This window comes from Pteropus alecto, unplaced genomic scaffold, assembly GCF_000325575.1.
Source record: "Pteropus alecto unplaced genomic scaffold, ASM32557v1 scaffold272, whole genome shotgun sequence".
Taxonomy (NCBI): Eukaryota; Metazoa; Chordata; class Mammalia; order Chiroptera; family Pteropodidae; genus Pteropus; species Pteropus alecto.
In genome coordinates, this window is record NW_006432452.1 from 493,988 (window position 1) to 517,270 (window position 23,283).

The window sequence follows — 23,283 nt, forward strand, 5'->3', positions numbered from 1 at the left end:
AAAAGAGTGGAAAATTATTTTGGGTCTAAGAATATTCAAAAAAAAAAAAAAAAAAAAAAAAACAACAACAACAACAAAAAAAACACAACAACAACTGATTTTTGGTGAGAATGTCAAGGGTACATTTTTTTCCTAATTCACATTTGGGTTTTAATTGGGAAACAGTGGGAATAACCTGTTGATATTTTCCTTGGTTTTTCACCTCAATTGAAAGTTCCTCCTACTTCTTATTTTTTCTACGTAGACATGTGACGTCCTGACCCACAAAAATAAGTTATTTCATATTCTAATCAAGTAGTTCTCAATTTGAGGCATTTCACAATATATAAATATATTTTTGGTTGTCACAGGTGGTGGGGGGAGCATACTGGCATCCAATGGGCAGAGGCAAGGGATGCTGCCAAACATCCCACAATATCCTTTGTTTTAGGATAGCTCCCTAAAACAGAGAATTGTCCAGTGCCAAAATGTCAATGGTGTTAAGGTTGAGAAACCCTGCTCTAACCTCAGGTCTGGTGCTTCTCTCTAAGTGTGAAGTAGAGAATTTTACTCTCTAATGAAGAAGACACTAAAATAGTTTAGTTCTTGAATATGGCCTTATTTGTAGTATGTTATGTTCAGTCTATTAATTTGATCTAACCTTCAATTTTATGTCAGTTCAAAATCTTGGTAACATTAAGAAGTTTTCAAATACTTTTAAACCTATAAACCTTGTTTGTATTTGGGCAATGGCTATGGTAGTCTTATATTTTAAAACAACTTTATGTTTTATCAAAAGCACTTAAGTCAAAAGCCTAGAAGTAATGTTGTAGAGTACTGATAATTAGACTATAATTTAAATCGAACTAAAATTTCTAGAACTGGACTTTAACTGGTGTTTGCCTTGTTTAATTGCATTAGTGTTTTGACAGGGGAGTAAAAGAATGTTTTAGCATTTCTCCCACAGTGGTGCACAAGGCTGTGTATATGATGAAATAACTGAAAACAGGCTTCCTCCAGATTCCCTTTGAAAAAACAATTCTCTAAATTTATCTAGGATTATCTCACTCTTTTTAAGATGGAATTGAAACTTCCTGCCTTTACTTCTCAACTTACAGTATAGTTTACAGAATACTAACTCTCTAAATGTGAAATCTTTTTAAAAAATCTGAGTATTTAAATTATTGTTTAAATAGTGATGAAACAAAATTGCAGAGTGTTGTTTTATGATGGCTCTGATTTGGTGGTTCCCTTCTGTGCCCCCTTCTTTTTTGTTAACAGGTGAAGACTCTTTGGATGATGTGTCTAGTGCTGACTCTATAATAGATTGGCTTGATTCTTTCGAACAAACAGAAAATGTGACAAGTGGACAAAGAGAACACCAATATTGGGAAGAAGTAAGTCAGGTTAATCCATACGGTGATTTTGGATTCAGTTCAGAAACATTTATTAATTTCAATAACAGTAACCGAAATCCAGAGAATGAATATACACCATCTACAAGATTTCTCAGAGGAGAAAACGTGGAAAACAGCCAAAGTCATGCGGAAAATCCGCAAGCTGAATCGACATTTACAAGACCTTCTAGATCAGAACAAAGTACACCTGAAGCATTAATGGAAGTCCCAACTACCAGAGGTCAACGAAGAGCAAGAAGCAGAAGCCCAGACCATCGTAGAACCAGAGCAAGAATTGCAAGTAGGTCACCTCCACGTTCACTGAGTGAAATGTTACGAAGACATCATCATAGTCTAGTATCTCCAACTTTTGAGCAGCCTCTGGTAAATGAGACTGAGAGATTTTCAATAACTCAGCACCAAGAAACATCAAGAGAGCAAATAACTGGAACTGAGCTGCAAAATGTGGGTCTTTCTGCAGCTTCAGGAACAAGTAATGCTGTTCAAGAAGAATCTTCTCCAGAAACAACCAGTGATGGTGACTCTTGGGAACTAATACAAATAAATCCGATCTTATGCTTCGATTCTGAAGAGGAACTAGTTCATCCTGAAAGAGACAGCATAGCTAGTGAAACTCTGATAACATCTGAAACACCAAACACTATCACTTTAGAAAGTGAACAAGGAGGACTTGGACATATGTTTTCACATTCTGAGCAGGCAGATATGAGAGCTTATGACAGTGCCATCGAAATTCCCATTCATAGAAGTCTAAATACTGGTTTAAATGATACAACACCTGTTGCCATTCAAAGCGACTTGTGGCAGATGACAGATTTTAGTGATTCAACTAACCTGCTCAACAGGGACAGTGATTTAGAGCCTAGTCACTCACCTTCAAGTCAAAGCATGGAAAGGGTAGAGTCACCCAATGGAAGAGATCAGTCTAATGATAGTAGGAGTTCTGCTTCCAATTCAAATCCTAGTTGTGATTTCAATTCAGATTCCACATTGGTTTCTAGTTCCAACTCCAATTACACGTCTAGTTCCAATTCTACTCCTATGTCTAGTTCTAGCTCAAGTGATGAAAATTCAGATATTAGCTCACTGATTTTTGAAGGCGATGATGAAAGAGGCTTATCACCAAGCTCATTGTCAGAAACTGGACGAGACAGTAATAGATCTATGTCCCCAGTAATATTTGATGAAAGTGACTCTTGGACCTCTCTTGATCTTGACCAGTTTTTTCTCTTAAGTGATGACCATAACCAACCTACAGGACTTACCAAAGCACAGATTGACAACTTGGCTACAAGGGCTTTTAGAAGCAATGATGCATTAAAAGCCTGTGGCATTTGCATCACAGAGTACTCAGAAGGCAACAGGCTTCGCATTCTTCCTTGCTCCCATGAATATCATGTCCACTGCATAGATCGCTGGCTGGCTGAGAACACTACCTGTCCAATTTGCCGTGGGAAAGTAGTAGATTCTGATGAGGGAGGCAATGCTAATTGAAATCTAATTTTTCAGCTATATAAACTGTTATAGTGATGGACAAACCACAGTTATCTGCATTAGGTCCACTTTTGGAGTGATACTTAAATATAACAATCTAAATCTAATCTAATTTTGAATCTAAATGTAACAGTTTGAACTGAATCATTGATTCGTGAAAAAAATGTTGGAATTTCCCCAATTTCTGTTTGAGAATAAAAGGAAATATTAAAAATTCAAACTATTGTCTTATCTGATAGTAAAAACAAGGTCACTGAATTTCAATAAAAACTTAGCAGGTACTCTGGATTGGGATGATCCTGATTCTGTAAGAAAAATGTCTCTTAATATGATATAATCAGTCCAGATAGATCCTAGTAGTCTTATCTAGTCATGTAAATCCCAGACATCTCATAGCCATGTCCTGTATTGGATGTGCAAGCAAAGAAATGGGAACCCAGTCAAAATAATAAAAAACCAATTTAAGAATTTATTAGAATCACTCATATTAATTAGAAGTCATGTTACATTCATAGAATTGTGTAAAAGCTTTGAAGACCTCTTACTAGCACTCTCCCCAGCAGTTTGTCACACCCTAATGCTATTGCCTTGAAGTTTCTCCCATTTCCCATTACCAATGTCAGTGAGATCCCTGGCTGAAAATTAATGGCACACTTGAAAAAGGTGATAGAATAGTGTTTAATGAAGAGACTACTTACTAAAGTGTGTAAGGAATGAAGGGGAACCAAGAGATGATGAAGCACCCTGAGGCTAGCAACCACAGTACTATCATCTAATATTACCACCATTAGACTTGAAGGGGCATAGAGAGATAGTAGTTCCTGCAACCCAGAATATCCTGTACTTGTAATAGAAGGCCACTCAAGAACTGTGACCTTAAATAGTCAAATGGCAACCACTGCCAACCTGAAGTGTGGGGAGTTCATAGAAATAAATACCTTTCTTTCCTCCTGACTTCTAATCTCCTGTTGGTAGTTCGCAATAGCTAAACCCAACCTGAAGATACTGAGCAAGAGAGACTGGTTGATGAAGTTAATAAAAGTAAGCCTCCTGGAATCATAGAGCAGGGTAGAGGAGTATGGCAAGTGTATCTGAAGAGAAAATCAAAAAAATCTACCAAAACCTGCATTCCCAACTCTCTTCAAACCCAGTCTGTCTATGCTTTCTTGTCTCTTCCTCTTATTCTCCATTTTCTGCTCTTTGACTCAGCTCTTTAACAGACTTCTTAATTTTCCTTTCATTTGCTCAGGTCTTGTATGATAAAGGCTAGAGAACACGTACATTTTATCTTTAGAAGTAATGAGATGACAAACCCTTAGAACTTAATTACCTTTCTCTTAAACACATCACACTTGGGCTTAATGTGATTGTAAACAACTAAAGAAAAAGGGTGGTATAGGTATTTCTTTAATTTTTGCTTCATGAATATGTTTAAGTTTCAATTCATATATATGTTTAGTTCATATAATTATTTTTCAAATAGATCCTTATTTCTTACAGTTTTATGATTTATATATGCCTCTTAATCTTTGTGTGAACAATCCAAAGCATCCAATTGCTGCTTAGAGCCTCTCAAGTTGCAATCTGAAAGCCTTAAAAGTAAAACCTGAGTTCAAAACATGCCTATGTAATTCAACTCTAATTGTCCCCAGTAAAAGTATCACCCTGAATCATGACTATTTAAACTCATGCTTCCTTTCCAATCCAAATATAGGGAAGGATTTGTCTCCTAATGCAGCCTGAAAAAAAAAAGAATTATATATAGGCCAGTCTAGCAAATTTTGCTTAAAATTTTTAATCCTGGTTTAGGTGAAAGTACATTGTACTAAAACCTAAAGCAATAGTCACAATAGTCACAAATTTTGTACAATATGCTACCTATATAAATGTTTTAAGTACAAACCTGCTCTAGAAATGTAAAGTCAGAATCATCACTGACCTTTATTTTCTATGTGAATTGCCAGTAGCCACAGTAATTGCACAAAACTATAAAATATAAGCAGAGAATGGTGGTGAATTTTAATACATCTTTGAGTTAGCATATTTTTCAAACAGAAGATACCTGCAAGGCGGGAAATGAAGACTTAAGATTAGTCCTCTAAAATTCCACATTAGATTCTGTAAGTTCTGTGAATATTCTGTTTTTTATTATTTCTGATACAAGATCTACTTCATTTAAAGTAGAATAATTATAACAGTAGCTGGCTTTCTCGCTACCCTAACAGGTTCTAATCTTCCAAAGGATAACAACTGCCTAATTAATGCTTCAGTACATTAACATATGCCTTCTGTGATAGACAGAATTCTAAGGTGACCTCCAATGACCCTTATAGTAGTCCCTCCCCTTGAGTATGAGACCTGTGAATGTGATGAAATATCATTCCAATTATTAGGTTATTATATATGGCATAGTTGATTAGGAGATTATCCAGAGTGGGCCTGACCTAATTAGGTGAGTACTTAAAAGGCACAGAGAGGACTTCCAGTCCAAATAAGTTGCTTTATACTCCTCTCTCCCTGCTCTTCCTCTATCTTAGGAATATGATAAGACAACCAAAGAAGAACCATGAAAAGTCTAAAGAAAAAGGTGAATTGGCTAGGGACCCTCAGAATAGGTGAAGAACTTCAATGGCAGGGCATCTTATGACCTCCCTCTCAACAGAAAAAGGTGGCCCAGGCCCAGCATTTCCTAATACCCAATTTAGCAACAGGAAATACCTCAAAAAGGCTCTTCTACCATATCAAACGGAAGTCTTACTGAAAACACCAGGTGAGCCCTGCAGAAGCTGCAAGGAAGAATAATTGGAAGCTCTGCTAACAGTAAGTGACCAAGAAAAAGTGTTCTCCTTCCCCACGGGCCTGAGACCCCCATTCCCCACCCAGACATACCATTGGCTAAGGGTACCAGTGAATGTGATCCTACCACAAAAAAAAAAAAAAACAACTCCCACCTGAAAAATGTTCTTCTCAGCTGGGCCTGAGACTCCTCTCCCCTACCCAGAGACACCAGGGAACCTGCTTGTCACAGCAACAGGGATGCCATCACAAAAAAACTCTCAACTTTGCAAGCACCCTCCATTCCTTAGTCAGGGGATATCCTGCAACAAGTACCTGGCCAGGAAGTGCTCTTAATCCAAGTGGACCAGGGATTCCCTTCCCATGCCTAGAAGCCCCAGGTACCCTGTCCTGGGGAAGCTTATTCTGCATCCTTAAGCAGCATGAGCAGGGACCAGTGGTAAATCCACCTGCACAACATAAATCAAACAGAACAAAATAGTACCACAAAGGTTCTGAAAAACAGATGTTCATAGAACCACAGTCCACAAAAGTAGAGTAGGAACAATGTGCCAAATCTAAATGAGTGAATGCCTGCCAAAACTTAAAAAAAAAAAAACTTTAAATAGGAACCAAAGTATCCTAACATAATAGCCAAAATGTTCAACAGACAATAAAATAACACCTTTCATACCAAAAACTAGATGCATGACAACTTGATAGAGAAATGACAAATGATGTCAACCCCAAGTTGAACTAGATGTTAGAATTATCTGACAAGGATTTTAATGCTGATTTCAGGCCTTTCAGTCACAAGACCCAGTCACCCCATGCCGGTATTCTAACCTGTGAGCTAATTAAGGGAATATTGTTTTAAGCCACTGTATTTGAGCTAATTTCTAATGCAGCAACAGAAAACTAATACAATTTCTCATCTAGGATCTATTTTATGCCCAGGAAAAGATTATAATGAGTCCTAGACAAGTAAATAGCTCAATGTCTTGGTTCTATGCCTACTATGACATTATAATCTTGGTCCTGCAGAAAAAAGCAATTCTTGACCTAGGAGCACCATTTTTCCCTAGAATGAAATCCCTAATTCCTGCTATTGAAGCTCCAACAAGGCGATACCCCTCCTGTTTGTATAACTACCATTATCTTATCACTCTAACTTTGCTTCACATCAACCTATCCCAATCTACCAGTGTACACTGCTTATATCATAAGCTCAATTCAATACCCTCATTTTCAAACTATGTAGCCACCTATTTTTCTCAGAGTGACTGCTGTATTATATTGATCTCCCAAGTCACGTTCTTCTATATCTGCCCTGCTAAATATCAGAAGTTGGGAAGATTTGAATCTGAATCTTCCAAGCTCCACCTGCTCTGATTTTTTTACATTACAATCTATCACTTTAAATCCATAGCATCAATCATACATATGACTGTAAGCACAAATATTTCCATCTTAAGAATTTTCTCTGTATTTTCTTTCTAGCTTTTTAAAAATATTTATTTATTCTGGCTTATTTTCCAAAAAATAAAAATAAACCTTATCTGACTAATAAATTATTTTTGAAAGGAGTTAGAGTAGGTCTCTGATAGCAATATAAAGTGTGTTTCTGGCTAACCATGAAAATAAGTGGTGCTCTCAATATTCTATGAAGAATTAAGTATAAAGATTCTTCTGTAAGTACAAACAAGCTTGAGCACCTACTAATATGACCATCAAAACACTGCATGTACTAGAATATTCATGAAGAAATGTGATGTTTCTGTTGAGTAATATCACCTGTTATCAATATAATTTGAGATCTTCAGTATCTTTATCTTCAGTATCTTCTTTATAATAATTAACCGATCATTCTTTTCATTATATGAGAGGTAAATGTGCAGCCCCTTCTATGATCAGATTTCTGGTGTGAAAATTTTGAATGGAAATCTGAACTATATTTCTTTTCTGCAACTTCATTTAAGATTTGAACATCCCCATCCTAACTCAGGCTTTTTCATTATGAAATAGTGAGAAAACCTTGGTGTAATATTTGAAACTCTCCATTTTCAGTCATTAAGCCAGTATTTTTAACAACAAGCAAAAATGTGGGGGCTTGGAAAAGCATTTTCTAGAAGATTCTTTTTTTCCTATCCACCATTCATACAGGACAGATACTAATTATCAACTAACTCTGGGTTCAGGGTTATCTATTCTGACATCTCTAGTCACAACACAGCTATCTACCACACTGGCCTTGTCATCTTCTATTCTGGCAATGTTGTTTTCTTTTTCTTTAGTAGCACCTGTGATTATCTAAAACATTTATTATTTACCTTGTGCTTATTTTCTTCCTCAGCCGTACTCCAAAATAGAAGCTCCAAAAGATTTTTTTTTTCATTACTATTACATCTCTAAAGACTAGAACAGTTACTGGCCTAATGTTATTGTGAGATTGAAAAAATCTATCATTACGCAATATCCTCATAATGAGATTTCATAGTATATGGAGAACAAATAGAATTGAAATAATGTATGAACATCCATATGATATAGTTAGTACAACTTGGGTGCCACATTATACAGTAATACCTTGACATTAATTAGTGATAGATGGTCTCAAGAATTGAAAAAATTCAAATTCACAGATATTAATCCACTCTAGCATTAATTTTACTACTGTTCCTTAAAAATATCATGACCCTTTCTTAAAAGTCTATTCTAAGTGAAACTCCCTTTCATAGTCGATTATGATTTCCATACATCTCTTCTGTGGATACAAGGGGAGAACTGAGGCTGATATCAGAATATCCCTTGAGTCCACAAAGAGATTCATTAAAAATCTCTGTAAGTCTATATACGTAACAGACAAACATGAGCTGACAGACACTCCTCACAGCACTCCAGTATTCATGCATACAGTGTTTCCTTCAAACTGATGTTCCATGAATCTTTAGTATATAACTGTATATGGAAAAGTGATGAAATATTTATACCCTAAAATGCTCCATAAATACACACAAAGTTGACAATGTTTATAAACAGTTAAACTAAATCTTTCACTAGTATTGTATTTTTTGTGATATTGGGAGAGGAAGTTGCAAGCCCCAAGAAAAGGTGAAAGGTGAAAGGCCAGCAGAAAAAAATAAATATAAAAATTACTAATTAACATTTTTGTTCCATTTCTCTCTCTGTTTCTACACACACACACACATACACACACACACACACCCGTCTTTTATCAAAAAACTTAACATTAGTCTGAGGACATGATATTGATGCAGGACAGGGCAAATTCCCGTGAGTGAGAGGAGACCAAGCCCGGCACCGAGAGAAGAGGGTCCTTTGGCAGAGAATATAGAAAGAATTCAAACACATGCTAAAGTCAGAGCCAAAAGGAAAGTTTAGAGAAGGGGCAACACTCCATAGACAGAGCATGGTCTCTTCTCAGAGGCAGAAAGTGAGAGAGCCTAAGAGAGACTAAGAGGGACAGAGACAATAGAGAGAGATGAGGACAGTGAGAGAGACTGAGTAAAGACAGTGAGAGGGACCCAGTTTTCTGGGAATGCAGTTTGTATGTCATTCTTTAGTTCCTCTGTGTTACAGCTTAAAGACTTTGTTTACCTATTTCCTTTGATATGGACATACAGTGAGAAAGGGGAAGGAGAAGAGTATGTAGTGTGAAAGGCCTGCTGGCAGTTCCCAGCCTTTGATCCATAGGTTCCCCGTGGGTTTAGGAATGAACAATTTTATTTTGTGTAGGGCAGCCACTTAAAGACTCTGTTTTTCCTGTTTCCCCTTCACAGGTGTGAAAAATGGGTTGTTAGCAATCCCTGCAAAAATCTTCCTTTGTTCTGCAGGTGTCCTCCTGGCCTGGCTGCAGGGCTGATCAGCATATTGCAGTCTCTGAATGCAGCTTGATTTAACATTTTAGTTCTCTTGCTTCCTCCCTACATTAATATTTTACCTCTAAATGCTGCATTATGTCTCTCCCTGTAGTGAGGATACAAATTCATATTACCATTACCATACCAAAGAAAATTAACATTAATTCAATTCTATTAACCATATGCTAAAGGGAGAGCAAAATTTGCCACCCCAAAATATGCCTTTTTGGCATAAAGATTATTTTAGGCTGGTTATTTTTAAGAAAGAGCAGACAAAGGAAGAGCTCTGAAAACCTAGAAGTTACCCTGTGAAGAGACATTTATAAAGGAACTTCTGTCTGTAAGGGTGTCTCCCTCTCTGTACCAGGAAGAAGAGGATGACTCTAAATCTCTAGAAACTCTTAACATTGGGGAAGGCTAGGACTTAAATCTGCACAACAACCTGCCCCTTGTTTGCTGTGCTTTTCCTGGTCACCTCCCACAACTGATTCCCCAACCCTAGCATCTTCTTTCGGCTTTAGCTGGAGATGGTATTTAAGGTGAGGGCTTGGGCCATTTCAAGGAGTTACTCAGTTTTCCTGGGACTCTCCCATGTCATTAAACTTTTTTTCTTCTGTTAATCTGTCTTTTATTACAGGGAAGTCTTAGCCAAGAGCCTAGAAGGGTAAAGGGAAAATTATTTTTCCTTTCCTACAGTACCAAATTTTTCCTCATTTTTCCCAAAATGTACTTTTTAGTTGCTGTTTTACCTCATGATCCAATCCAATCCAACCATCGTATTTTGCTATGATGGCTCTTGAATCTTCCATCATCTGGAAGAGTTGATCTACTGTCCTGTACTTTTAATGGCATTGGATCCTTTGCACAGTCAAGGCCAATCGTTCATCAGTGTTTCACATTCAGGATTCATCTGAATGTGTTCCCAGGTTTTGATTCAGATAAAATATTTCTGGCAAGGTCATCACATAGATGATGATGTGTAACTTCTTCTGCATCTCATCAGTAGACACACAGCGTCAGGTCCTAACACTATTAGTGGCTTATGAGGTGACCACTGATCTCTGTTGTAAAGGCATATTTTCCATGTGTAATTAAGAAGGAATCTGAGGGACTGTGAATATCCTGTTCTCCACAGGTTTTTACCATATGGTTTCAGCCATTGATTCTTACCTGCATATCTCATATCGGGGGTTACAAACAGTGAGTTTCTAACTCTGAAATTCTTTCTACATTTATTTGCTGAGATCATCGTTATGCTGATCCTTTTTCTTAAGAGATCGTTTCCTATTTTTTCTACCTCCATGCTTTTCAGAATAATTAGGAAGACTTCTCATTCATGGATATTTATTATTTTAATGTATTATAGTTTACTACTGTCATTTTCTTTAATGCTTATGTTGCACCAAATTTATCCACTCGATGCACCTTCAAGCTAGCTCCCGAATCTTTCTGATATGGCCTCATTTGTGTTAGAGCACGCATTTGCTTCCTGGTTCACCTTATACTTTCTCTGACCTTTCGGATAGTCAGCCACATCTCCAAGGAGCCCTGGCTCCTTTTAGCAAGAAGTGATTTTTAGAAACCAAGATCTCACTGTTATTTATACTCTTTGGTACTGGCAGGTCAACGTGTCAAAGCCCTACAATCATGTCTAACTCTCTTTTTTTTTTCCTAATTCTTTTGTAGTCAGAATGTAATTGATACAGTGCAGTGCAGTTTTTTTCACGACTGACACAAGGAAGGGTCTTGTATTCTGATTCTGCATTATTATTTTGTTTCTGAAGGACCTCTAATCTCCTCCACTTACATTATTTTCTCTTTGTTTTCAAAAATCCCGGGGATGCTCACTCCTTTCTAAGTTGCTCCCTTTTCCCCGGAAGCAGTGCCTTCCTATGACTGTTACCTCTGGACCCACACTTTCAGTCCCTTCCTTTGAATACCTGGTCGCCAGTGATCCGATCCTTCTTGTCTCATACCTGTTCTTGATATTTTCCCCACTCAAAATTAGACCTCATTCTTCTAAGAGAAATTTATCTGTGTTCCAGCATGGGAATTATCCTGCTGCATGCTCGTGATTTTCAAGCAGTCTCATCTGAATCTCCCATTCAGCCTGGACTCCAAAGCAGGTTCTGTTGGTTTCAGATCTTGCCCTAGAAGTCATGTGCTGCATAACAATGTTTCAGTCAATAATGGACCCCATCTACAATGGTGTCCCATAAGATTATAATGGAGCTGAAAAGTTCCTATCACCTAGTGACTCTGTAACCATTGTAATGTCATAGTGCAATGCGTTACGCACATATTTGTGGTGAATCTGGTATCAACAAACCTAACGCCCTGCCATTCGCATAAAAGTATAGCACATACAATTATGTATAGTACATAATACCTAATGATAATAATTGTCTATGTTACTGGTTTATGTATTTACTATACAATTTTTACCGTTATTTTTGAGTGTACTCTTTCTACTTATAAAAAAATTTTTCCTGTTAAACAGTATGTCATGTTATACCAGCAGCAGCTTCATATCTTCCGTGTTTGTCTCTTGATTGCATCATTTTCTCTTGTGCTTGTTTCAACCTCATTGGTTTTGTACAGTAACTTGCTGTCCAGGCTTGTAGTCTAGGAGCAACAGGCTATACCATAGAGCCTAGGTGTGTAGGCTTACCATTTAGGTTTATATAAGTACACTCTGACATTCCCATGACAAAATCACCCAACGATGCATATCTCAGAAAATATCTCCCTAATTAAGTGATGCATGAGTGTAGACATAAACTCAAGTAGTAGTGTTATTTGACTTTTAGTTGTGCCGTTGGTGTTAAGTTTTACGTGGTTTTATTTTCTTTCCCTGTTGATCTCTATGGGTTGTAGAGCATATGTGGAAGTATTAGGAGTGAAGAATTTGCTTTTATACTATAGTAACTCAGAGATCATAAACAATCTTTGTATGTTTTAAATTATTTTTATGTTTTATTTAAATAAAACTTATTTTGCCTTAAGTTATTCCTTATTCATAAAGGAGAAGGGCTTTAAAAACACATACAACATTTTATTATGAGATTCACAGTAACTTAAGGCTTAATTCTAGCAGTTCTTGTGCCTCTGAACAAAGTTACTTGTCACTTTTGAGGTTCACTTGCGTGCTCTGAAAATTTTAAATACAAAAACCAATAAGAAAAAAAATACATTGAGGGCGAGAAAGGTAGCACCTTTGGGGGAACAAAAATAATTCCCTCTCTACCCTTCTGGCTTCCCGGGGGAGACGCTCCTGTGATAAAAGGTTAACAGGAGAAAAACAAACATTTAAATAACATGCACACCTCCTGTGTTCATGGGAGAGACCCAGGAAAACTGAGTAACTCCCCGAATGACCCAAGCCACCACCTTATATACCATCTCCAAAAGAAGATCTTAGAGTGGGAGAGATACCCTTACAAATGGAGATTTTCTTTTTAAATGGTTTGGGGTAGATACCCTTACGAATGGAGATTTTCCTTTTAAATGGGAAAGGGAAAGGGACTTCTAGATTTTCAGAACTTTTCCTGTATTGTTGTTTATTTAAATATAACCAACTCATTATAATCTTTATGCCAAAGAGGCATATTTTGGTGTGGCAAATTCTGCTTTCCCTTTCACAGTCATGTAACCGACATTTGTGGCAGTATCACCAATGTCTAATTTAGTGCTTGTTTTATTTTAGTGGATCAATAACTATAAATGAATTAAGGAAAGGAGGAGTTTTATATGGCGAATTAAGATGTTAAATTCCATATCCTCACACTAGAAGTTAATGAAACTGCACCTAGGTATAGTTACATTATTTCTTTTATAATGAAGCATATGTCCTACTGCTTTTGATTTTCTTCCATGTACTATGCTGTGATCTTGCTCCTACATTGCCTATGCTAGAATTGTGGCTTCCTTGTTTAAGGGAGTTAATAACAGAAACTTCAGTATTTCTATTGCTTTTTAATTGCCTAAAATTCAGACATTAAACAAAAATATTGCCGAGGCTCTAGTCCTCTAGTGACCTCTCCAGTTCATTTTAGCTTTCTAGGTCTGCTCTGCTTGATATCCCTCTGTTCTTTCCCTTTCTTAATCATCAATTTTTCTTTCCTGAAATCACGGAAGGAGTCTTATAAACCTGTTCTTTTGATCACACAAATTCCATTTTTGAATTGGAACTGCAAATTCATCCCACTCACCTTTGAGCAGAAATATGGATTCTATGTAGCACTGTAAAATACACTACCTAGTAATAGTTTTGGTTTAGGGATTTTGTAATTTAAGCATCTTACTCTCAAATCCATGTGGGTTATTCCAGTAAAACTCACACCCCAAAGACACAACTGTTAGCTAAATTTCTGTTACCACCCACCCAGTTCTTTTCGTGTATGAGGGATATAGGATCTTTACCTCTTCAACATAAGTGGTACTGAACCTTAAACATCATAGTTAATATTACACTCATGTTTCTTTTTCCTCATATTAACGGCCCCCCTCAGCCCTTTCTCAAAGTTAAATGTTGTCTGGTTTCCAGATAAATTTTGATCTTTAGTAGAATAGTCTCTTTAATACAGAATATCTAATGTATACCCTGAGCACCACCTAGTGGCAAAAGCATATATCTGAAATGATGTTTGTGTTCTTTTGGGACTGGCTGTCATGAAGGCTAGAGGAAGAAAGAAAAAAGTGAACTGTTAAAATCCAGCTAATCCCCCCATCCCCCATTGGAGGGAAACCAAGCCCTGAGCTGAGAAAAGGAGAGGTTTGTTTTTTGTTGTTTGTTTTTTGTTTTTTGTTTTTGTTTTTTTAATTTTTTTGGCAGAGTATAGAAAGAATTCAAACATATGCTAAAGTCAGAGCCAAAAGGAAAGTTTCTTAGAGAAGGGGTGATACTCTATAGACAGAGCATGGTCTCCTCTCAGAGGCAGCGAGTGAGAGCGAGAGAGCCTAAGAGAGACCCTGAGGGACAGAGACAGTAGAGAGAGAGAGGAGGACAGTGAGAGGGACAGAGTAAAGGCACTGAGAGAGACCCAGTGTTGGGGAATTCAGTTTATATGTCATTCTTTAGTTCCTGTTAATTACAGTTTAAAGACTTTGTTTACTCACTTCCTTTGATATGAACATACAGTGATGGAGGGGAAGGGGAACTGTATGTAGTGTGAAAAGAAAAGAGTATTTAGCATGAAAGGCCTGCTGGTAGTTCCCAGTCTTTATTCCATAGGTTCCCTAAGGTTCTAGCCATAGGGAATGAATGATTTTATTTGTGTAGGGAGCCACTAAAAGACTCTGTTTTCCCTGTTTCTCCTTCACAGTGTGAGGAATGGGTTGTTAGCAATCCTGCCCCCTGCCCCCGCATCTTCCTTTGTTCTGCAGGTGTCCTCCTGGCCTGGCCACAGTGCTGATCAGCATATTGCAGTCTCTGAATGTAGCTTGATTTAGCACTTTAATTCTCTTGCCTCTTCCCTACAATATAACTGGTATTAATTTGGGGCTAAAATTGTCACAGAATACCTGAAAACAAGCTCTCAAAATCTACATCGTTAAGTTCCATTAGTGAAGTAGAACTTTAGCAAAGAGAGATGGGAAAAAAGAAGGTAAAATGAGGAAGAAGGTAAAAAAAGTTAAAAGCATGTGGAGGGCCTTAAGTGAGGTAAAGGCAGAAAACAAGAGGAAAAGAAGCTAAAAGAAAACAAATAAGTACAAATTTAATAAATGCAGCAAGCAGCAAAAGGTTAAAGAAGCACAAATTAGTAGTTGATAGATGGTCATGGGGCTGGGGAGCATGGCATAGGGAATGTAGTCAGCAGTAATGTAATGGCTATGTGTAGAGCCAGATGGGTAATAGAGTAATCGGGGAGATCATTTCATAAACTATATAAATGTCTAAACAATGTACTGTGTACTTGAAACTAATAATAAAATAAAATGCTTAAAAAAAGATATTTCATTACATCAAAAAAAATTAATAAAACCTCTGACATGAGTGGCAGTATAAATATATGGAGAAAATAAAAATAACTACATTTCTTAATAACTTTTCTTTTTCAAATATTTTAAGCTTAATAAGCCTCACAGATATCTAATGGGGTACAGAGCATCATCCTTACTTAAAATACAAATAAAGAAACATGAAGGAATTAAGGAAAATGCTTAAGATGCCTAGCTCAGTGTGATTTGTTTCTAAGACTCAATCTTCTTCAACTTGTACCAGAAAATCACTAAAATAAACCCAGTTTACTGTGCTAAAACACAGATTCTCAAACTCATTGGAATTACCTGGGAAGTTCTAAAGTATACTATTACTTGAGTCTCATTAGAAGAGATTTTGATTTTATTGGCCTGGGATTATGGTCTGATAATCTAGATTTTTAAAGCTTCCTGGATGATTCTAATGTGTATCAGAGTTTGAGGATGATTCTACTGGTCTTTGACTTTCTTGCCAGTTATATAGTTCAGTAGGTTCCTAAGAACTTTTAATCATGTTTTCAATACTAGATCTTTAATATTTCAAATGCAAGTCATTTAATAGCTTTATGAAAGAAGAGGTTGTGTTCCAGGTCATTCATGTTAGAAAGTTTGTACTTATGCGAAGAATTAACATAGTTGTCAGTTCTCCTTTTCTCATATCCAGAAGCCACTCCTCAATTTTCTGGTTAAATGATATATATCCCTGTCATCACAAGGGGCAGAAGATACCACCTGTGCTTCTCTTAGGACTATTTTCTCTCCAGTGACATGGCATATAGCCACATCTGCCACACTTGATAGCAGGTTCCCCTTCTTCAAGTGTCCAGGCCTTTCATATACCCTTAGTAGTCTCTCTATTAGAGTACATACAATTACCCTCTTCTGCTGAGATGTAAGGTGAAAAAAAGTTCCTCCAACCGTTCCCTATGCACAGCTATTTTGTATCAAATCTGTTTTATCCTCAGAAGATTTATTAATTGAAATTAAAAAATACAGTGGGGTTATTTAGAAATTGTGGCCTACTTTCAGAGTACCATTCTCTAATGAGACAAACGTGTGTGTCTTGAGGAGCAAATTTGGTCAAGCTGTTTGACAAGTACACATCTGTATCTACTTATATTTGGTTTTTGGTTTCTTAAACAAGCTGATTCCTGTCCAAGGCCTCCGTGGTTTGTTTTGCATACATGCAGGACTTCAAGTGCTGTACCTTCAGTAAGGATTGCCACTTATGATCTGCTATCTGCTGTTAAATCCCACTAAGAGTTTTGTATACAACAAAATGATTGCATAGAAAAAGAAAAATCTATTTTGGAATGTCAAGATTAGGAATCAAAGAGTTTTTGTATAGCTGTAAAATACTATATGAGCATATGTAGTCCTAGAAATTATCAAAGTAACAATGAAAATGTTACAAGTTATATTTAGAATATATTACACCTTTAGTAGGATCTTCTACAGAATTTTGATAATACTATGGTCAAGCAATAAGTAAAAATAAATCCTTTTATTAAATCAAAATCGAATCCCCAATCCCATTTTATGAAAATCACTATTTCATAAACAATGTTTATATTTTTATTTCAAGTATGTAATCAAACAAAGATATATTACATATCTTTGTATTTCTTTTACTTCTATTAAATACAAACCAAATACTATACATAGTGTATGTGTATCTTGGTGCCATCATAGCTATTGTGGGAAAACATATATACATGCACACACATGGGAAAGCCAGCAAAAAAGCTATTAATGACTATATGTGTACATGGGAGGGGCCATACTACCATGATATTGTCTTTAAAGTGTCCAATAGCTAACATGTATGAGCACACTCTAGGTACCAAAATATGCTTCATTTTTCCCTAAATGGAAGAGTAAAGTTTCTCTTAAAATTGGAATCATTTTCTGGTACCTAACCAAAGACATAATATTGAGCAGTTACTTCATTCCTTCATTCATCATATATTTATTGTTAATTTTTAATGTTACTCTTTGATTTATATAAGCCTTTCCTCCTTAAATAACTGATTTGACATAAATGTACATTATTAGATAAGCTCATATGCATGCATATTTTTAGAGGGCATTTGGGAAGCAATATTAATTTGAAGGGTTAATGGGAGGGATGACGAAGTAAATCAAAGCACTTAAAAGAAAAAAAAAATTCAGTAATAAGTTGAAGGTAAGAAAATAAATGCCTTTCATTTAATGAAAAAATAAATAAGGCTAAAGAAAGTAAAAACTGCCAATGTCCACATTTCAATTGCATGATGGTTCATATGAAACAATATTGTACTATGAGTTCCTAAATTGAGTTTTAGGTCTAATTCTGGTATTATATTGCACTGTGACTTTGGCAAAGTCCCTAAACCTCTCTTGTCCTTATATTCCCCTTAGATATCATGTATTTCCATTAGGTAAGTGGCTTTGAAACTGAAGAAGAAACTACCTCTAAATGGGCAATAACACTGACCCAAGAGTAGAGGGCCTAGGTTTGAATCTCATCTCTGACATTTGCTAGTTGTGTGACCTTGTGCTTCTGTTTTATCATCTATGAAATGGAAATAGTAATAGTACTTGCTTCATGCATTTCTAGAAGAGATTAAATATGTTAAGACATGTTAGGTGATTGGAGTAATGTCTAGTGCCTAATAATGAGTGCACTATCTACTATCATTCTTGTTATTTCAGATTGTACTCAGCTGAGCCAAATGGCTCCTTCGAGCTCCTTCAGGGGTTCCATTAGGTGAGTCGGAATGAAAAAAAGATTGTACAGGATCTTTAAACTTACAAATAACCTAAAGATGCCCTTGTGTCCTAAGACTAAGGTGACCATATATTTTATCTCCAAGCCAGGAAACTTGCAAGAAAAAAAGAGATAATATTATGAACTACACAGGACAATAAGAAGAAAGCAGGTGTAATCTGTGTAAACCAGGATCTAAAAATTTCCCTATTTAAGGCAGAGTTTCTCAAAGTATTATATGAAGAATTACTGTGTCAGAATCCCCAACCGAGGTTCATGAAATGCAGATTCCTATTTTCTAACCTATGCCAATTAAGAATCTAGAAACAGTCTGTCTCATGCAGTTGAAATGTACCATAGTATTTGTAAATGGATTTCAACAAGAAAAATAGAAAGTTATTTGTTGAAAATTTTTGTCCTTTATTTTTTCCTTATTTTAATCTTAAATTATGTACAATAGACTTACATTTACTAATACAGTTAGAATTAAAGATTTCACAGGAAGACAAATATTGTATGCTCTCACTTATATGTGAAATCTAGAAGAGTCAACCTCATAGAAGCAGAGTAGAATGGTGGTTGCCATGGGCTGGGGGAGGAGGAAAGGGGAGGTGATGATGGTCAAAGGTATAAAGTTTCAGTTAGGTAAGATAAATAAGTTCTGGAGCTCTACTGTGCACAGCATAGTGCCCATAGCTAACAATACTGTCTTGTATACTTAAAATTGGGAAAGAAGGGAGATTTTGTGTTGTGTTCCTACCACACATACACAAAATTACAATAAAGGAGGCAGAAGGAAATTTTGGAAGGTGAAGGATATATTTATGTTTATGGCCTTGATGGTGGTGATGGTTTCATGGGCTTATATCTATCCCCCAACTCATTGAGTTGTATACATTAAATATATTCAGTGTTTTACATGCCAGTTATACCTTAATTAAGTGTTGTTTTAAACAATTTCACGTGTCTTTTAAATTGACATGTGAAAATATAAATTTTGTGTCATATTTTGCATTTTTTCTTCTGATGTCCTAGAAGTTTTATGTGGAATGATATTAATGTATCCCTTTCCCTTTAACTTCTCAAAAAAGGGTTACCTTTATACTATAATTTCAGGCTTTCCAATCATCTTTCTGGTAAAGTCATTGTGTCTAAATTTGAAAGTGAAAAATAATACTTCACTTAAAAAATAAAACTATATAACCCATGAAAAGAAACCTCTGTCTACATTTGTCTATTTAATCATGGGGCATAAATTTACTCTCAGTACATGGTTTGGAAGTTTAAGGAGCCATGTAAATTCATAGTTGCTGTTTTGTTCAGGGCTCACAGCAGACTTTCTTGTACTTGTTCTAAAAAAGATGGAAAGCTAGTAACTTTATTGGTATAACAGTCAAGAATCTAAGTCAATGTCATGCTTTTGACATTTATTTGATGCCTCGTTTAACTTAAGCTAGAAAATAAACCTTTCCTCTCTGCATCGAATCTCACCAAGTCTTTGGTTGAGAACAGAATCACTAGACCACCCTGTCTCCTCTATAGCCTTCTGAGTGTATTTGTTATCTTTTACTGCAGTTATTTTTTTTTCCCCATGGGGGAACTCTGTTGTAAACTTGATGATTGCCATGCCTCAATCAGAACTAGCAGTATTATGAAAATTCAGCATGAATTTGTGCTTTTGATCCAGGAAAACCTAACAGTCATTAATGCTCTTGAGAATGGTTGATTCAAATCAATTCAATTAATTTAATTCAAGTGTCAGTTCAAGTATTTAGTGTATATTAAATGTCAGGCATATTATTAGATATCAAAGATACAAAGATGAATGTATTTTAAAGAATCTATTGTCATTAGAGTATAACAAACAATTGAGCTACACAGTGGTAATTTACATGTGTAATTACAGTTTTGAGGAGAAAGTAATTTGAGTGGGAAGGAAAATAGGTTTCACTGATAAGGTCATTTACGCATTTGGGTTTTAAAGGATGATTAGAAGTTTTCTAAGTGAATGAAAGGGGAAAATATTTTTGATAGCATGAACAGCAACTGCTAACAGTTATAAAACAATAAGTATAGTAGGTTTTAATTTCCAGTATATAGTGTGAAAAGAAGATTAGCTAAATTGGCAGACCAAGGCAAAAAAAAATGGAGACCTTTTATGACACATTCAGAAATTGGACTTTATCTTTAGTGCAATGGAAAGATATTGAAGTTTGTAATAGATAAGTGATGATCAAATTTACAATTTAGAATAATAATATTGGTAGTAGTGTTGAGGCTGAATAGGAGGGGTGACAGTTGAGATGGAAAGGGCAGAAATGGATGGAGGCCAACCTAAGTTAGTGATGGCAAGGGTCTGAATCAGGGCAATGGTTAAAATGAGGGACTCAAGAGATACCCAATAAGAAGAGTTGACTAACTTTGATGATATATTAGATAGAGGGAAAAGTGAGAAGAGGAGAAATGTGAAGGGGAAAGGCCGGGGTCAGAATTCCTCCCATATTTCTGTCTTTGCTTACTGGACAGTGGTACCTACAATAAATACCTGATTTTGAGGTCATATGCTTTAGCCTAAGAGGGAGCATGATTGCTTAGAATTAGAATAGTATGTGAGTTAACTGAAGATTCAGATAGTCTTGCAATCTTTCTAAATTTACATAAAGAAACACACAAACTAATAGTCCCAGAAGTTTGGTGTTCCCTGATGTCAGCTCAGAGTGTCAGTGACTCTGGCTTCCTGAACTATTTTGTCCCTGATTATGTCCCAACCATGGTGCTAGTAACACGATATAGGAATCATTATCCCAGAGGCCTATTTATTAACCTTAGTTGTTTAAATAGGAGCCACCAATATAGCTGTGCTTTACACTTAATTTTCTCATGTATTGGCTTTCCTTCTGAATGTTGTAGTGTAAGTCCAGTATTTTTTCCTTTGTATAGTAATCTTGCTGTTTCTGAAGTCTTCTGAAAATGCCTGTTCTTCAGTGCTCATTTCAGAGATGGGAGGTGCATCAAGTTTGGAGATTGACTGGAGCATCACTACGAGTGGAGTCGGAGAGGAAGAGGTTAAGGATGAAAAGTTGCCTACTTTTAGTCAGTCAGATTCATGTACTTAAATATTTGGTCCATCTGTTGTTTATGACTTGGTGAAAAAAAATGGGATGTGTGAGAGCATATTTGGCTGTTCCATTTTAGCTAGTTGGTCATAATGATGGAGTTTTGGAATCAAGAGTTTTCTTTTACTGTCTCAGTCTAAGGAAGCTTCTGAACAGATTCTGTGACTAAAAGGGATGATGAAAATAAGCAAAAGATTGAATTCACCCTGAAAATGGATAGAGGAAGTTCTGTGGTTTTAAAACTATAAGAAATGATCAAGGCATAGGATTCACTTATCTATTGCATTGTAATAAACTATACCAAAACTCAGTGGTAGATATAACAAAACCTATGTTGTTATAGTCAGGACCTTGTGAATAAAAAATAAAGATAAAGCATATTGAGGAAGGCTCATCTCTCTTCCATCATGACTGGGCCTCAGCTGTGGTAGTTTGAATGGCTGGAGATTAGATGACTAGGGTCATATGTCCGGAGGCCTTGACTCCGGTTAAGTGGTTTTTTTTGTTTTTTTTTTTTTCTTATATCAGATCTTTTGGTGCTGGAATGTCCAAGAATGTTCACTCATATATCTCGTGTCTGGGCTGGGCTGCACTGGCTGGAAATGATGGACCTGGTCTTCATTCTCTTTATGAAACTTCTCCATATAGCTTAGGATTTCTTGTAACCTGGAAATTTTTTTTTAAATTTTTTTCCCAGCTTTATTGAAATATAATAGAAAATTAGTTGCTCATATTTACATTACACAATTCAACAAGTTGTTTTTTTTTTCAATTAGAGTTGGCATACAATAACATATTAGTTTCAGTTGTACAGCATAGTGATTAGAGCTCAAGTGATCACCCTCTTCCCCCTTACATATTTTTTACAACATTGTTGACTATTTTCCTTATGCTAAACTTTATATCTCCATGACTATTTTGTAACTATCCATTTGTATTTCTTAACCCCTTTGCTCTTTTTTACCACGTCCCCAACCCCCGTCCCATGTAGTAGTCCTCAATATATTCTCTGTATCTATGAGTTTGTTTCCATTTTTATTGTTATTGTTGTTTATGTTGTTCTTTAGATTCTGCATGTACATAAAATCATGTGGTATTTGTCTTTATCTGACTTACTTCATTTAGTGCATTTAGATGCATCAAGGCAGTATCTTTTTCCATCCCTGTCCTTTTAGTCTATGTGTGTCTCTTAATCTGAAGTGAGTCTCTTGTAGGCAGCATATGTAGGGCACTTGTTTTCTTATCCATTTAGCTGTCCTATCCTTTGGTTGGAGCACTTAATTCTTTCCCATTTGACATAATCGTTGATAGGACTGTAGTTATTACTATTTTTTATTCATAATTTTAATACATTTTTTTCTTCTTAGAGAAGTCCTTCTAACATTTCCTGTAATACTGGCTTGACGCTGATAAATTCTTTTAGCTTATTTTTGTCTGAGAAGCTCTTTATCGGTCCAACTCTACATGATAGCTTTGCTGGGTAAAGTATTCTTGGTTGTAGATCCTGGGTTTCATCACGTCGAATATTTTGTGCAAAGTCCTTCTGTCCTGCATAGTTTCTTTTGAGAAATCAGCTGTCAGTCTTATGGGTGCTCCCTGTAGGTAGCTGCTTTTCTCTTGCTGCTTTTAAGATTCTCTCTTTATATTTAACCTTTGGCATTTTAATTATGATGTATCTTGGTGTGGGCCTTTTTGGGTTCTTGGTTTTTGGGACTCTCTGAGCTTCCTGATGTTTGACGTCTATTTCCTTCATTATTTCTTCAAATAGCTTAGGTTAGGGAAGTTTTCCTCTTGATACCTTTAAGATTCTTTGTATTTAATCTTTGGCATTTTAATTATGATGTGTTTTGGTGTGGGCCTCTTTGGGTTCCTGGTTTGGGGACTCTCTGAGC

The 23,283-nt window shown here is 36.1% G+C and overlaps 1 protein-coding gene across 1 annotated transcript in view; it reads left to right on the forward strand.

Moving 5' to 3' along the window:
• The window catches only part of LOC102888309 (E3 ubiquitin-protein ligase RLIM), a 3,345-nt gene extending 454 nt beyond the window's left edge, over nt 1-2,891 (forward strand). The window contains exons 2-3 of the mRNA XM_006907449.1: nt 1,261-2,331; nt 2,380-2,891. Coding sequence (XP_006907511.1) covers nt 1,261-2,331; nt 2,380-2,891 — 1,583 coding nt within the window. The remainder of the gene's footprint in view (nt 1-1,260; nt 2,332-2,379) is intronic.
• Nucleotides 2,892-23,283: the final 20,392 nt, after the last annotated feature.